Source organism: Sorex araneus, chromosome 2 (assembly GCF_027595985.1).
Source record: "Sorex araneus isolate mSorAra2 chromosome 2, mSorAra2.pri, whole genome shotgun sequence".
NCBI classification, from domain to species: Eukaryota; Metazoa; Chordata; class Mammalia; order Eulipotyphla; family Soricidae; genus Sorex; species Sorex araneus.
In genome coordinates, this window is record NC_073303.1 from 162,188,148 (window position 1) to 162,203,029 (window position 14,882).

Below are 14,882 nucleotides of genomic sequence, written 5' to 3' on the forward strand. Positions count from 1 at the left end.
GGGATTGGTGTTGAAAATTTTTTAATATGTGAAATAACTCTACTGTGAACAGCAATGTCAATATAAAATTTAAATAAAAATAAAATTCTCTAAACAATGTAAGAAAAAATAAAAGAACAAATTTAATCATGTGGGAATCTTTAATTTTATTGTTGAAGATAAGTTAAAATTGATCTTGAGATCATAAAAACAAATTTATTTCTCCCAATAGTAGGGGGTTTGGTTGTTTGCTTGGTTGGTGTTTTTTCGGTGAGGAGTTGGGGGGGTTGTTTTGTTTGTTTGTTTTGGGAGCCACACCTGGCAGTGCTCAGTGGTTACTCCAGGCTCTGCACTCAGGAATCACTCCTAGTGGTGCTCTGGAAACCATAAGAGATGCGGATGACGATGTCAGATCTGTAGTATGCAAGGCAAGAGCCCTGCCCTTTGTGCTATCTCTCCAGCCCCACTTTTATGTGATAAATAATTTATATGATAAACAGTCAAGTAAGATAATTACTTTATACCAAGCCTCATCTTTTTGATAATGCTTTTAGTATTATTTATTGAACTACTGACTTAACAAAAATCAAAGTGTTTTTAAAATACTTTGGGACTAGAGAGATATTGGGCAGCAGATAGGATACTTGCCTCGAAAGCAGCCTACTTGGGTTTGATCCCTGGCACACCATACAGTCCCAAGATCCCCACCAGGAGTGATCCTGAGTGCAGACCTGGGGAACTCCTCAGAAGTAATCCCAAAGCACAGTTAGATGTGACTGAAAACAATGAAAAAAACAAACAGCACACATGCTTTCATTCTTCAACAGCTTAAATTTAATTCTCATTTTGTATCATTATTTTCACCTGAGTAAACATGCTAGGGAGTGGAATGGGAATTTTTTTTAATTGTTTTCCTTAAGAGGAATTGAAACATCTATGTAGATATAAAAATTCTAAAATAAATTTGAACATATATTTAAGTAATGATATTTCTAAATTGAAAGTTAATTAGTAGAAGAAAATTTACTGGCACAAATTTTCAATTATATCTGAATATAGTAAACCAGGTGCTTGTCTTGAATTTGGGTCTTATTCATTTTGTCCTCAAAAAACCTGGAAAAATTGATAAGAATAGTAAAGCAATGACAAGACTGGTGCTTGAAAATGGTTTGTTTTAGATTCAAATGTTCTAAATTTATATTATTAGATATTATTCTACATGGAATTCCCTGTTAATATCAATATTATAGTTAGAAGTATGAGTTGTGATGAATTTTGATTCTCCATGGATTCATTTGCTTCCATTTGCTTTCCTCAGACCCACCAGATTTTTAAAACACTGCTCTTTTTCTGATTTTTATCACTAAAGTATGCATTTCTCCTCAGGAATGTACTTTTCCGTGAAGTTGAATTTCTTTTTTCACAATATCGAGACAGAAAGCAACTAAACATAATTAACGTGGGGCTGGAGCAATAGCACAGCGAGTAGGGTGCTTGCCTTGCACGTGGCTGACCCGGCTTCGATTCCCAGCATCCCATATGGTCCCCTGAGCATGGCCAGGAGTAATTCCTGAGTACAGAGCCAGGAGTAACACCTGTGCTTCGCCAGGTGTGACCCAAAAAGCAAAAATAAATAAATAAATAAATAAATAAACATAATTAACTTGTAATTTCAGAGAGGTGGGCAATGTCTATTCATGAAGTAAATAACTGCTTCTATTTGCTATCTCAGTTACTATTATTTCTCAGTTTCAAAAAATTCAAATTATTACCTATAATTTTGAAAATGCCTAGAAAAGATTTACTTCGCAAACAATGAAATTCTCAGATAAAAAGTAACTAAGAAAGCTAATTATAGATTATATTACCAAAATTTACTCCTCACGCCTGATAGGGGCGTGAATTTCTATCCAAAGTGTTCAGGGTCCACCTTAACTGCTTGCCCTCAAGTTAAATGGCAGACCTATGACTAATCTTGTAGTATTAGGGTTGTTGTTTTTTTTTTTCAGCAGAAGATAAGGAGGAAACAGTTTGAAAATTGCATGACAGCTATTCACTTATTCATTATTCTTCTCAGGGCACCTATGACTTCTTTGTTTCTCAGGCTGTAAATGAAAGGATTTAGCAGAGGAATTATTATTGTGTAAAATATAGAGTACAATTTGTCATGATCTTTAGCAGGCCCAGACCCAGGGCGCACATACATGAAGAAGAGAGTGCCATAGAACAAAGTCACAGAGAGCAGGTGGGCACTGCATGTGGAGAAAGCTTTGCTCCTGCCCTTTTCAGACTTCTTTTTCAGGATGGCAAAAAGAACACAAGTGTAAGAGATTATAATGGTCATAAAGGTTAAGACTTGTATAAATGCCGAAAAGATAAACACCAAAAGTATATTAATTGTAGGATCCGTGCAAGAAATTTTAAATAGTTGTAAAATTTCACAGTAGAAATAATGAATTACATTGGACCTACAGAAACTTAATCTAAATAACAAACCCACGTGGATTGCTGAATGTAGAAAGCCAATGAAATATGAAACACTTATAAATTGAGCGCACAGATGATTAGACATCACCACTGGATAAAGTAAGGGGTTGCATATGGCTACATAGCGGTCATAGGCCATCACTACCAAGAGAAAGCATTCCGTGGTGGCACTGGAACCAAAAAAATAAAATTGAGCCATGCACTCAAAGAAGGATATCATATGATTCTCCGATAAAAAATTTACTAGCATCTTGGGAGTCACGGAAGATGAAGAACAGGCATCTGCAATGGCTAAACTGCCAAGAAATAAGTACATGGGGGTGTGAAGGTGGGGGTCCTTCCAGATGAGAGCAACCAATCCAAGATTGCCCACCATTGTAGTGAGGTAGATGATCAAGAACACTAGGAAGAGGGCCACCTGGAACTCTGGTACGTCTGAAAGTCCTGTGAGAACAAACTCAGTCACCTGTGTCTTGTTTCCTTCAATCATTCTGAACTGTCCCAGTACTAAAATGAAAGAATAACAGAGAAAATAGTCACAAGGGGTTTAGCAGTGAAATTTTTGTGTGACAAACATATGCCCCAATCCTACTTCTCATTTAATTAATGGCTCTTGATGTCTAGCTTCAATTGTCTACTTTTATATGTATGTATGTATATATATATATATATATTCATGATTATCTATCATAAAGGGTTTAAAAATTATATTCACTTAAAATGACAAGTAAATTTAATGCAAATTGTTTTCATCCATCAGAGGTTTTGTAACCATACCCATATATACTCTAATTTTATTTTATTTTTTATTGTCACTGGAATTATAAAGTTGTTACTGATTGTGTACAAATTCATTTTATATTTCATCACTGTATCACTAGATGTCATCCCGTTGCTCATCTATTTGCTAGAGCGGGCACCAGCAACGTCTCTATTGTGAGACTTGTTATTGTTTTTGGCATATCGAATACACCACAGGTAGCTTGCCAGGCTCTGCTGTGTGGGCGAGATACTCTCGGTAGCTTGCTCGGCTTTCTGAGAGGGATGGAGGAATTGAACTCAGGTCAGCCACGTGCAAGGCAAACGTCCTACCTGCTGTTCTATCGCTCCAGCCCTTATATTTCATACAAAATAAAATATAATTTTACTGTTTCAAAGGAAACAAATGGTGAGAATAGTCAGGAGTAACTTAGTTGATGCTGAACTGAAATATAAAAACATAATAATCAAAACTTTAGTGGCATAAGAACTAACAAAATAGAATTCATGCATTAGAAGAGAACTAAGAAATTAATTTCCATATATACAGGAATTGATGTAAAATGAATAAAATATTTTAATTCAATAGGAAAAGAAATTTAATGGATTATGTTGACACTTGTCTATGATAGTAAGTAGCATTAGGATCTTATATTTTCAAAGAAATTTGAGAGGCAAAACTGTAGCTTTGGAATTTTAGATAAATCCTTGGTATCTAAGAAGAAAGCTAATATAAGAACATAGTCACTATACAAAATTCATGGATAGCGAAAGAATACCTAACAAAATCAAAAGACACATAGAGTTTGGAAACATATTTCAGCATGTGTATGAAAGATTAAGATCTCCATGTTTTAAAAAATAAATATCAAAATTATAAAATAAAAAAATTCTGAAAGAATGAGTAAAAGATACGAATAAGCAAGTTTGCAAGTTTGCAAAGAGGTGAAATGACAATAGTAAAAATAAAAGTTGTCCAAACTCACAGGTACACACTTGCCCATATATGCATAGATTTCTCCTCCTAGCAGATTAGTAGAAATTAAAATGAATAAAAATGCTACTGATTGAAACGATAATATGTTTTCTTTGAAATGCGATTGTAGAACCTTTTTGCAAAATAACTTTATATGGTCTCATTTAAAATTTATGTGTGTGTTCCTTTCTAGTATTTTCTTTGAAAATGTATCATTTTTAAGGTTTTATGTTTCTGATAGTGTTGACATTTATGTTCTACATATACAGAGTTATCTAACCTCACCACCACCCAAATGTCCAAGACCATCCCCCCACCTCTATACACACACATCTGTGCTGTTCTATCAGCTCCAATGAGGAATAAGAGCAAAACACCATACTGGCCATTACCAGTGTTGTCCTTAAGACTCGCTTGCCCATAGGTATGGTCCTGATGACTATTGTTAGAACCCTCAAGTTTCATCAAACCTAGCTGTACAAGTGTCACAGAATGTGGCCCCTGGGCTCCTGAGCTCAGGATGGGATTCCCCATTCCCAAAGAAAAACACACTACACAAAGATAAATAGGCAGAGATATCTAATATATTATTGGTCAAGGTGACAAAGATCAGATACATCATCAGTGAGATGGTTAAAAAAATAATAATATCTTACTAATATGAAATATAACATTATTCCATTACTATAAAGAATGATGTATTTTCAAATCTTTCTTTTATATGGAGAAAACTATAGACATTATTTATAGCACAAGTTTTTCTGAATTAGGAATAGAGCCGAGTTTGGGATATGCGGAGAAAGGAAGAGGATAAATTAAATAAGAGCATTGTGACAGAGCTAGGGATGTGGCATTAGTGGCTAGTGTATGCTCTGTATACATGTGACCTGGGCTCAACCCCTGGCATCATGCACAGAAAAGTTTCATAACAAAGGCAGCATATACTTTGCTATTTATTTGACATAAAATTTTGCAACTGATTTCAGAAAACTGTGATGAAATCGATTCCAATATGAAAGAACAAAAAATAATGAAATCTTGGGCTGGAGTGATAGCACAGCGGGTAGGGCGTTTGCCTTGCACGCAGCTGACCCGGGTTCAAATCCCAGCATCCCATATGGTCCCCTGAGCACCGCCAGGGGTGATTCCTGAGTGCATGAGCCAGGAGTGACCCCTGTGCATTGCTGGGTGTGACCCAAAAAGCAATAAATAAATAAATAAATAAATAAATAGAAATATGACTTATTTAAAAAAATAATGAAATCTTAATACTAACTTCTTAAGATATTTTGTAAAATGAAAATGTAATTAAGCCCTAAATTTTGTGCATAAATATCAGCCACATGCAAAAATAGTCTCCTCCAAAACAGAAAAATTATTTCAGATACCATCAATAGTCACCTTTTGGCTATTGAGAGCTGACAGCACTTTGAAAAAATATTACTTATTTTCAAAATAATTTTACAAGATAATACTTAAATAGAGCAATAGTAGGACTGCTTTTAGGACTTCTCAGGTAGGGCATTTGCCTTGCACGCAGCTGACCCAGGTTCTAGTCCTCTGTCCCTCTCTGAGAGCCTGGCAAGCTACCGAGAGTATCCCGCCTGCACAGCCGATCCTGGCAAGCTACACGTGGTATATTTGATATGCCAAAAACAGTAACAAGAAAGCTCATAATGGAGACGCTACTGGTGCCCGCTCGAGCAAATCAACCAATGGGATGACAGTGCTACAGTGCTCTGTATTCACACATCTTTATTGTTTTTTCACTGTTGTAAATACATTTTATTTTTTAATAAATACATTGATTTTGTTTTCATTTGATTCCTAAGTAATTTCTGAATTACAAAAAGGAATCTCAAGTTAATGTAGATACTTTTATATAACCTTAAAAATAAAAATTCAGAAATGGGGATTTCTATGGTACTTGAATGTATGGAAAACATTTTCATAAATTTATAGTCAAACTTCTCAGTCAAACTTCTCAAACTTAAGAAATAATAAATATAACTATAAAAATATACTAGAAATCCTGGACTTATCTACTTTAAAAATATAAATAAAGGCTCCTGTTCATCAGTGACCAGACAGAAGGCTCATATATTTTGTTTTATATTCACTAAAATAAATAAAAACCGAGTTTTCAAATTTTTACTTTTACTACTAGAAGCTCTAGTATACATAAGAAATTCTTCGGAGAGTAAGAAATTTCAGCTATTTTACCTTGTATAAATTGGTCTAACTTTCTCCATAACCTTAATGAGCCAAATTATTGTTAATACTAGTTTTAGTTCCTACAAAGTTTTCCTTACCCCTAAAATAAGTAAACTGAGATTTTTCTCCAGATGTTTGATATATGTAGCAGTCTTGCGAGCTTCAATGACTTTAGGTTTTATTCTGATGATCACATGAAAACAAAAATTTTTATGGCACTCAGCCCCAAATCATAAGGCAAAATTTCCCATTCTGAACAATTATAAATAGCTGATGCAAAGCTTATATATCTTCACACCATAATAAATACTTAGTATATTTGATGTTATTATACTTAATATCCTTAAATTATTTAATTTTATCTATTTTTTGTTATCCAATTCATGATTTAAAAGCTTTCCCATAGTTTTACTTACCTGTACAGAAAAAATTATAACTGAAATATGCATGTTCAGACAGACATTTTCTTTTAGCCTTTCAGATTTTTGTTACCAATTTAAGCAAAAGATCTATACAGGATCTTAATCTTACTTAGATATAATATCATACTAATAAATTATAGATAAATAACAAACAATAATAATAATAGTATTTTCTGCATTCTCACCCAGGGCCTTTAAAATACTGGGAAACTGTAAATGTGCTCGTTTTCTCAAGTTATGTAAAGGGTACAAAAATGAAGCAGTATTATTTGTACAGTGATTTTTTTTAGACACTCCAAACTGGAGGGATGTAGCATTTCTTTTTGCTACTTTCAACCCCATACTTAAAAATTTTTTGAAATCCCCTTAATGTTTCCAGAGGGTTCCCAGTAGGATAAAGTCAATGTTCTACTGGGCATTGTGAGCTAATCACCAAATCATTCATTCACAGCTAGTTATAATAATTAAAATTATATATTGCGTCCTCAGGGTTCACTATAGGGATATGTTTATAAACTATCACTAGAGTTTAAAATAACTATTGTTTTCTTCATATTTCTCTTAATGATGCCACTACCCAACTGCTACTTGACTTTTGCATTTGGAAATCCCATAAAATTAACATGCCCAAATTTGAAATTAGGATCTTCCCTTCTATCACCCCAAAGTCAGTGTCCTTCCAGGGTTTCTTGTCTCAGGGAATAGATTAACTAAAGATTAATTTATGCAAAACCAATCATAATTCTATGACACTAGTTTTCTCATGTTCATGATTCCAGCCATTGACCTCTAGATTTTAGTCTTCTAAATATACCTTAAATTAAATTACTTATTTCTATCAACATAGTTCTAAAGTCTGTGATATTCTTGTTTCTTGCCTGCTCTTATTAAATAATCTTCCAACTTTACCATATGTATTTCCTAATGCAATTATCCAATCCATTTTCCACATTGATGCTAAATTAATATTTACATAATACATAATATACCCATTTCACCACCATCCCAAACACACACTTTTCTCACTTAAAATTTATAAACAGAACTAAATTTATAACAGAACTAAAAATTTTTAAACCCAAATCTCAATGTGCTTGTAGGAAAAATAGACCTAATAATGAATTGCACACAGTTACAAAAGTTTTTTCAATAATGTAAGTATAATTTGTTTGCATTAACACTGTTATGGATAATCCTCAATATTTCAATAAATTAACAAAGTATATTCTTAGTTCTCCTTTGTGACAAGAATAAAATGTATGTTCCTTCCTGAGAGACTATTCAATACCAATTGATATGTCAACCTGTCACACAGGCATTTTCTGCACGTGACTTCTTTCAATATTTGTGATCCTAATTGGATTGAGCCATAAGGGGAAAATTCATAAGTCATTCTGAAGATGCGTAAAAGCCAGAGATATTAAGTGCCATGTATCACATTCCATCCTGAACTCAATCATATGACTTCAATCAACTAAAAAAGAAAACTGTACATCTAGGAAAGGAAAAACTGTTTTAGTTATCAGCTAAGTGTTTCTTTGACTCAATGTTAAATTATCATTTACCTGTTACCTTCATCCACAGATAGATACCCTAACTTCTCCCAATGGTATAAAACCCAATTCTCTATTAGTTCCCATCTGAACAAAATTATGATCTCCAGGAGATAATCTATTTCTTTCTTCCAATAAAACACCCACTATTTCTTTTTGTCTAGGTGCAAAACATCTTTTAAACATATTATCTTGCCATATTTTATAATTAGATTTGCCTAGTATATACTTTTTATAGAATTTATGTGCCTATAAAATTTATATGCCTATAAATTCTATAAAGCACATGAACTTTACAAAGTTATTCAGAGTATTAATCAGATCAAGTTGATAGATTGGTAATATAATAAACCAGTCTTCTTTTTTTCTAAACAAATTATCTCTAAAGTAAAATTTCCTTTAGACACTGCAGAACAATTAAATTAAGCTAGCTCAGCAACTAGGCCATCAGTTATATTGTTACAAGTCCCACCCAGGTGAATGAAAAATTATTTTGATCTTCAGTCACATGTTTTTCATAACAACATCTACATATCATATCAGATAGCATAGTCATAGTTTTGAGTAAGGGTAGAACATTAGCCAAAATTATTGTAGTCATTGCAGTACAGTGATTTTGTGCTTTCTATTATGGTTTTTCATCATCTATATGGTATTTGCAGAGAATAGAATAGTAAAATAAATGAAGATATAATGAAGGTCACCACTATTGTAGTCTTTGGTTATCTGAAAATGGTAGTAATAACCAAAAATACTTGAAATACTTCTCCAAGACTCAACCATTCCAGTGAGTGAAGCTGGTAGATCCCACAGTTCTCATGAAGAAATCCTAAAGACTAGTTGGATGGAGCTGCTGATTCTAGAAGCTCTCTAAGATATAGCTCATGCCTTTCATATATCAGGCCCCAAGTTCTAGACTCAGAACTTCATAGCCTTCTAAGCATCGCAAGCTGTGGTCTCTGACACCTCTGGGGTGTTGCTGGTTCCCTTTTGCACTGACAACCCAAATAACACATCACCTGTCCAAATAGTAATGTGTGTGGTCTGTAAAGCTTAATTGAGTATCTTTTGGAACAACCCCAAAGGAGCACCATTTGGGAGCCATCCCTCCTGGAGAGAAAAAAGACTGTTCTATGCTCTATCACTGCCCCTACCTCAGGTGCTTTGACTGCCTGTAAGAATTTAAACAGTTAAAAAGCTAAATCACAGAATATGAATAATGAACTATCACAATTAGAGTTAAATAAAACTCTTCCATTAACAACAGCATCAAAGAATAAAATTAGTAGAAATAAACTGAACTAAGCAGACAAAAGATCTGAATACTAACTATATATCAGTAACTAATCAAAGAAATATTTGATTAGTTAAATATTAGTTAAATATTTGATTAGTGAAAATATTAAATAAATATATATAGTTCATGTTCATGAGTTGGAAGACTCAATTTTGTCAAAGTGCCCATATTATAAATGTACTCTATAGATTTAATATAATATCTATCAAAAATCCATAGGCATTTTCACAGAAATAGAATAAATAGTCCTAATATATATTTGAACAGCAAAAGATATGATATCCAAAGCAATTCTGAAAAAAATGTGTAAAGCTGAGCCATCATGTTTTGTAATTTCAAGTTAAATTTCAAATGTATAGTAAAAACAATAGTATGGTATTGGCATAAATTGAACAGATTAATAAATAAAATGGAGCCCAGAAATAAATCCAAATATATATTATGAATTAAGTTACAACAAAGAAGCCAAGAATATACACCAGAAAAAGGACATGTTATCAATAAATTATTAGAAAGACAGAACAGACACATATAGAAGAATTAAGCTGGACCACTCTTTTATACCATAAACAAAACTTAATTCACACAGATAAATGATTTGAAAGCAGGACCCAAAGTGATTAAACTCATAGGAGAAAATGTCACTTTACTCACTGAATTCCCAGAAAGGCTCTGGCCTTCGATTCAGATTCTCTTGAGACACCTAATTTGTCTCGCACCCTGGCCTCTTGCAAACAGTTGCACACTGATCTAACATTGTTGAATTGGGCTTTTCTTCTAGAAAAGTGTCATTTTTAAAAATTCAGAGTCCGGGGGCTGGAGCAATAGCACAGCGGGTAGGGCGTTTGCCTTGCACGCAGCCGACCTGGGTTCGATTCCCAGCATCCCATATGGTACCCCGAGCACTGCCAGGAGTAATTCCTGAGTGTAGAGCCAGGAGTAACCCCTGAGAATCACCGGGTATGACCCCAAAAAAGCAAAACATAATAATAATAATAAATAAAAAATAAAATGAAAATTCAGAGTCCAAGAAGAGGAGGTGATTGTCATATATCTTGCTATTCCTGACCTCTTTCTTACAAGGTCAAGCCATCAGTCTGAAAATAAATGAGATCTATAACTACAGGCAACAATTTTGTGTTAAATCTGTGGAATGGATGTGGTGTGATCAACCACATTCTGGATGGCAAATAAAATGAACTAGTTTTAATCTTTTTATATTTGTCTCTGAGTTGGTAAAAAAAATGACATTTATGTTAGATATGCTCACGTAACCTGTTTGATACAGAACGGAGGTACTTGAGACAGCTCTCACACAGATATCCCCCAACTCCTCTGAGGTGGTCATTCTGCCAAATCTTGAGATCACTGAGAATATATCTTGGAACTAGGGGTCTGGTCTCTCTTACAAAGGACAGAGTGTGGGGTCCCCTGGGCATCTCTCTACAAAATATGTAACCCAGTTCTCTATTATATTTTCCACTATACACTCCAATCATCGTTGGTCAGTGACTGCATCTGTTGCAAGATTGAGTCTTCTAGCTTCTTTCAGACTGAAGAAATTTCAAGGTCAGAACCACTCAATGAAGTGAAAAAAATATTTAAAATATGTATAATTGGAGACACAAATCAATTATATTGCAAAACAATAATTTTGAACTTTCTTCAGTTCTACTTTCATCCTTGATGATGGCTTTTGTTGTTGTTGTTGTTGTTGTTGTTATTGTTTTTGAATCAGGAATCACTCCTGATTGGCTCATGGGACCATATGGGATGTCAGAGATAAAATCCGGGTTTGTCATTTGCAAAGTAAATGCCTGACCAATTCTATCTCTCTAGAGCTCATCCTTGCTTATGAATTGTAAGTACAAAAAGTAATTTAAATCTGTCCTGAGCAAGTGCATTATTTTGATTATTGTAACTTTTAAATAAGACAAGCATATCTAGTCAAATTTTTATTCATTAATTAAACAGCTATTTGCATCCCTACTATGTGCGAAAATATGGTGAGATTTTATGCTTTATTTAAACCAGATAAAAAGGAAAGAAAATAGACCTTATTAAAAGTATTTATTTCTTTATCACTTTTCTCAGGGCCTCTAAAACTTCCCTTTTTCTTGGGCTATAGATAAAGGAGTTTATTTTAGCATGGATATAATGATGGTATAAAACAGTAAGTACATTTTGACCTGATACTGATCTGAACCAGACCCAAGACACTCATACATAAAGAAGAGAGTGCCGAAGAACAAGAAAACAGAAAGCAGATGGGCACGGCACGTGGAGAAAGCTTTGCTCCTGCCCTTTTCAGTCTTTTTCTGTATGGCAAAGAGGACTCAGGTACAGAATATTAAGATGGTCATAAAAGTAAAAGCTTGCATAAAAGTTGAGAAAATAAAAACCACAAATGCATTAATAAATGAATCTGTGCAAGAAAGCCATAGATAAATCAGCTCACTGTGGATATTGTGCTCTTTTTATCAACAAATAATATTTCTCCTAAAATGAAAACTATAAAATAAAGATTAGTGGATCATGTCCTCTATGTAGAGATAAATTTTCCTTTAATAACTATAGGAATTTATAAGACCATGTATAATGTACAAAAGGTCAGAAATGCAGAGACAGATGGACAAAATACATGACATTTATTTTAAAAATCAATTTATTTTGCTTAACTGTGAGTTATCAAATACACCTCTCATTTAAATATTTGCCAGTTCCCCAAAAGTGTATTCATTTGATCTATATGTGTTGAAAACTATGTGCTCAGTACAATAATTTAATTAAAAAATAGAAAATATTTTACAACTCAACACATTTTCAAATATATGCAAGAAAAATATTTGAAATTTTAAGTATTGTAAATATCTTTTAATAACTATAGTACAATGCTGTTTTTAAATTTGAATCTTCCTAGAAACATTTGTTTTAAAAACCAGTATAATATTTATTACAATAATAGTAACTTGGTACACATGTTTATTTCATCATTATGAATTGCTCATATGATAATAAGTGTTATATAATATATCCTTAAATCTAGTAATATGTCACTATAAATATCCCCTGGAAAGATTATTTTTAAATTATTTTTCATAAGGATTCTTTACAGGGACATTAGTACTTTCTGAACAGGTTAGAGACATACTGAGTCTTTCTTTAAAAAAGTATCACCAGTGGAACATGTACACTGGTGAAGGGATGGGAGTCTGATCATTGAGTGACTGAGAATTGAACCTGAAAGCTTTGTAACTTTTCCATGGTTATTCAATAAAAAAATGAAAATTAAAAAAAAAGTATTATTAAAAAAATTTAAGGTCAATATCTGGGAATTTAAGAGCTGATCCATGCATTAAAGATTTAGTAACTTTGAGATGTCAGTTTCACTTTCATCCTTGAGCATGATTTTCAGACCAAAATAATGAGTGGAGTCAGCTTCTAATGCATTATCAATTATTTTGATTATAACAATAAAGTCAAATGATCAGCATATCAAGTTTAAAAGTTTCTTCATTCAGTAATTACTAAATACCTGCTATGTGCAAAACCTAAACAGTTACTGCAATTTTTAAAAAAGGGTAAAATAGAAAAACTTATGAATATTATCCAACAAACACTTATTTACTTATGATTTTCCTGAGGGCTCCTAAAACTTCCTTGTTTCTTAGACTATAAATAAAGGGGTTCAGCAGGGGAATAATAATTGTGTAGAATAATGAATACATCTTATCCTGATATTGATCTGGGCCAGACCCAGGACGCACATACATAAAGAAGAGAGTGCCATAAAATAAGAAAACAGAGAGCAGATGAGCACTGCATGTGGAGAAAGCTTTGCTCCTGCCCTTTTCAGACTTCTTTTTCAGGATGGCAAAGAGGACACGGGTATAGGAGACTAAGATGGTCATAAAAGTAAAAGCTTGTATAGAAGCTGAGAAAATAAAAATCACAAATGCATTAATAGATGGGTCTGTGCAAGAAATTGTAAATAGGGGCAAGATTTCACAGTAGAAATGATGTATTATATTGGACTTGCAGAAGGTTAACCTAAACAGCAATCCTACATGAACTATGGGATGCAAGAAACCAATGACATAGCACACACTTATCAACCAAGTACAGACTCTGTTGGACATTATCACTGGGTAAAGCAAAGGGTTGCATATGGCTGCATAGCGGTCATAGGCCATCACTACCAGGAGGAAACATTCTGTGGTGGCACTAGAGCCAAAAAAGTAATATTGGGCCATGCACTCAGAGAGGGATATCATTTGGCTTTTGTCTAAGATGTTGACAAGCATCCTTGGGGTCACAGAGGATGAGGTGCAAGCATCGGCAAAAGCTAAACCTCCAAGGAATATGTACATGGGGGTGTGAAGGTGGGGGTCTTTCCAGATAAGGAAAATCAGTCCCAGGTTGCCCACTATAGTGATGAGATAGATGATCAAGAACGCCAGGAACAGGGGCACGCGGAGCTCCGGAATATCAGTAAGTCCCGTGAGAACAAATTCAGTCACCTGTGTCTTGTTTGTTTCCATCATATTCCCTTGAAGAGATCACTATAGAGAAAGAATATGGTAAGAGAAATTAATAAGGTGAAATGACTATGAAGTGCACTGAATTACAAAATTATATTTATTACTGTTACAAATGGCCTTTACTTACATGCATTTACAAATTTTCTCTTTTCAAAAAGACACATAAAATTATAGACATATTATATATGACTCTGATTTTATTGGCTTTTTGAAAAAAAAGCTTTCCCTAAAAGTCCATAATTACTTCAAGGTTTATTTCAGAATTTTTGAATAACAAATTGGCTTGATTCAAAAGTTTTGTTAAAAAGACTAAAAGTGGATAGTACACATTGCTAAAATCTCTTCAATCTAGGTCCCTAATTCAAAGTCAAAGGTATTTTTGTACTTTCTCAGTTCTTTTTATTTTTCTTTTCACCAAAATAATGGGTCTTCTTAAATTGTATGTTTGGGCACACATATGTGCTTCTTTTAATTATTTGAATAATATGGCAGTAAGTTAAAATTCATTGCTGTATTCCTGCCCGTTACCATTCTGTTACTTGATTATATTATTGTCAAAATCACCCTAAACTCCTAATAAACTTCTCTGATCATATGTTCTTAGAAAACATGCCAAATTTTTATTAAGCCATTTATTTTACTTTCTTGAGTTCA

At 33.5% G+C, this 14,882-nt stretch overlaps 2 protein-coding genes across 2 annotated transcripts; both read right to left on the reverse strand.

Annotated features, from left to right (window-relative positions):
* Positions 1-2,032: 2,032 nt before the first annotated feature.
* Positions 2,033-2,956, reverse strand: LOC101539147 (olfactory receptor 5AC1-like). Its single transcript, XM_004607028.2, has one exon. The coding sequence runs from the start codon at positions 2,954-2,956 to the stop codon at positions 2,033-2,035; it is 924 nt and encodes a 307-aa protein (XP_004607085.2).
* Positions 2,957-13,307: 10,351 nt separating this feature from the next.
* Positions 13,308-14,231, reverse strand: LOC101538888 (olfactory receptor 5AC1-like). The gene has a single exon (XM_004607027.2). The coding sequence runs from the start codon at positions 14,229-14,231 to the stop codon at positions 13,308-13,310; it is 924 nt and encodes a 307-aa protein (XP_004607084.2).
* Between the last annotated feature and the right edge of the window lie 651 nt (positions 14,232-14,882).

Excerpts from the sequence above, each read along its gene's own strand:
- LOC101539147 (XM_004607028.2), bottom strand. The coding sequence starts at position 2,956 with ATGATTGAAGGAAACAAGACACAGGTGACTGAGTTTGTTCTCACAGGA.
- LOC101538888 (XM_004607027.2), bottom strand. The coding sequence starts at position 14,231 with ATGATGGAAACAAACAAGACACAGGTGACTGAATTTGTTCTCACGGGA.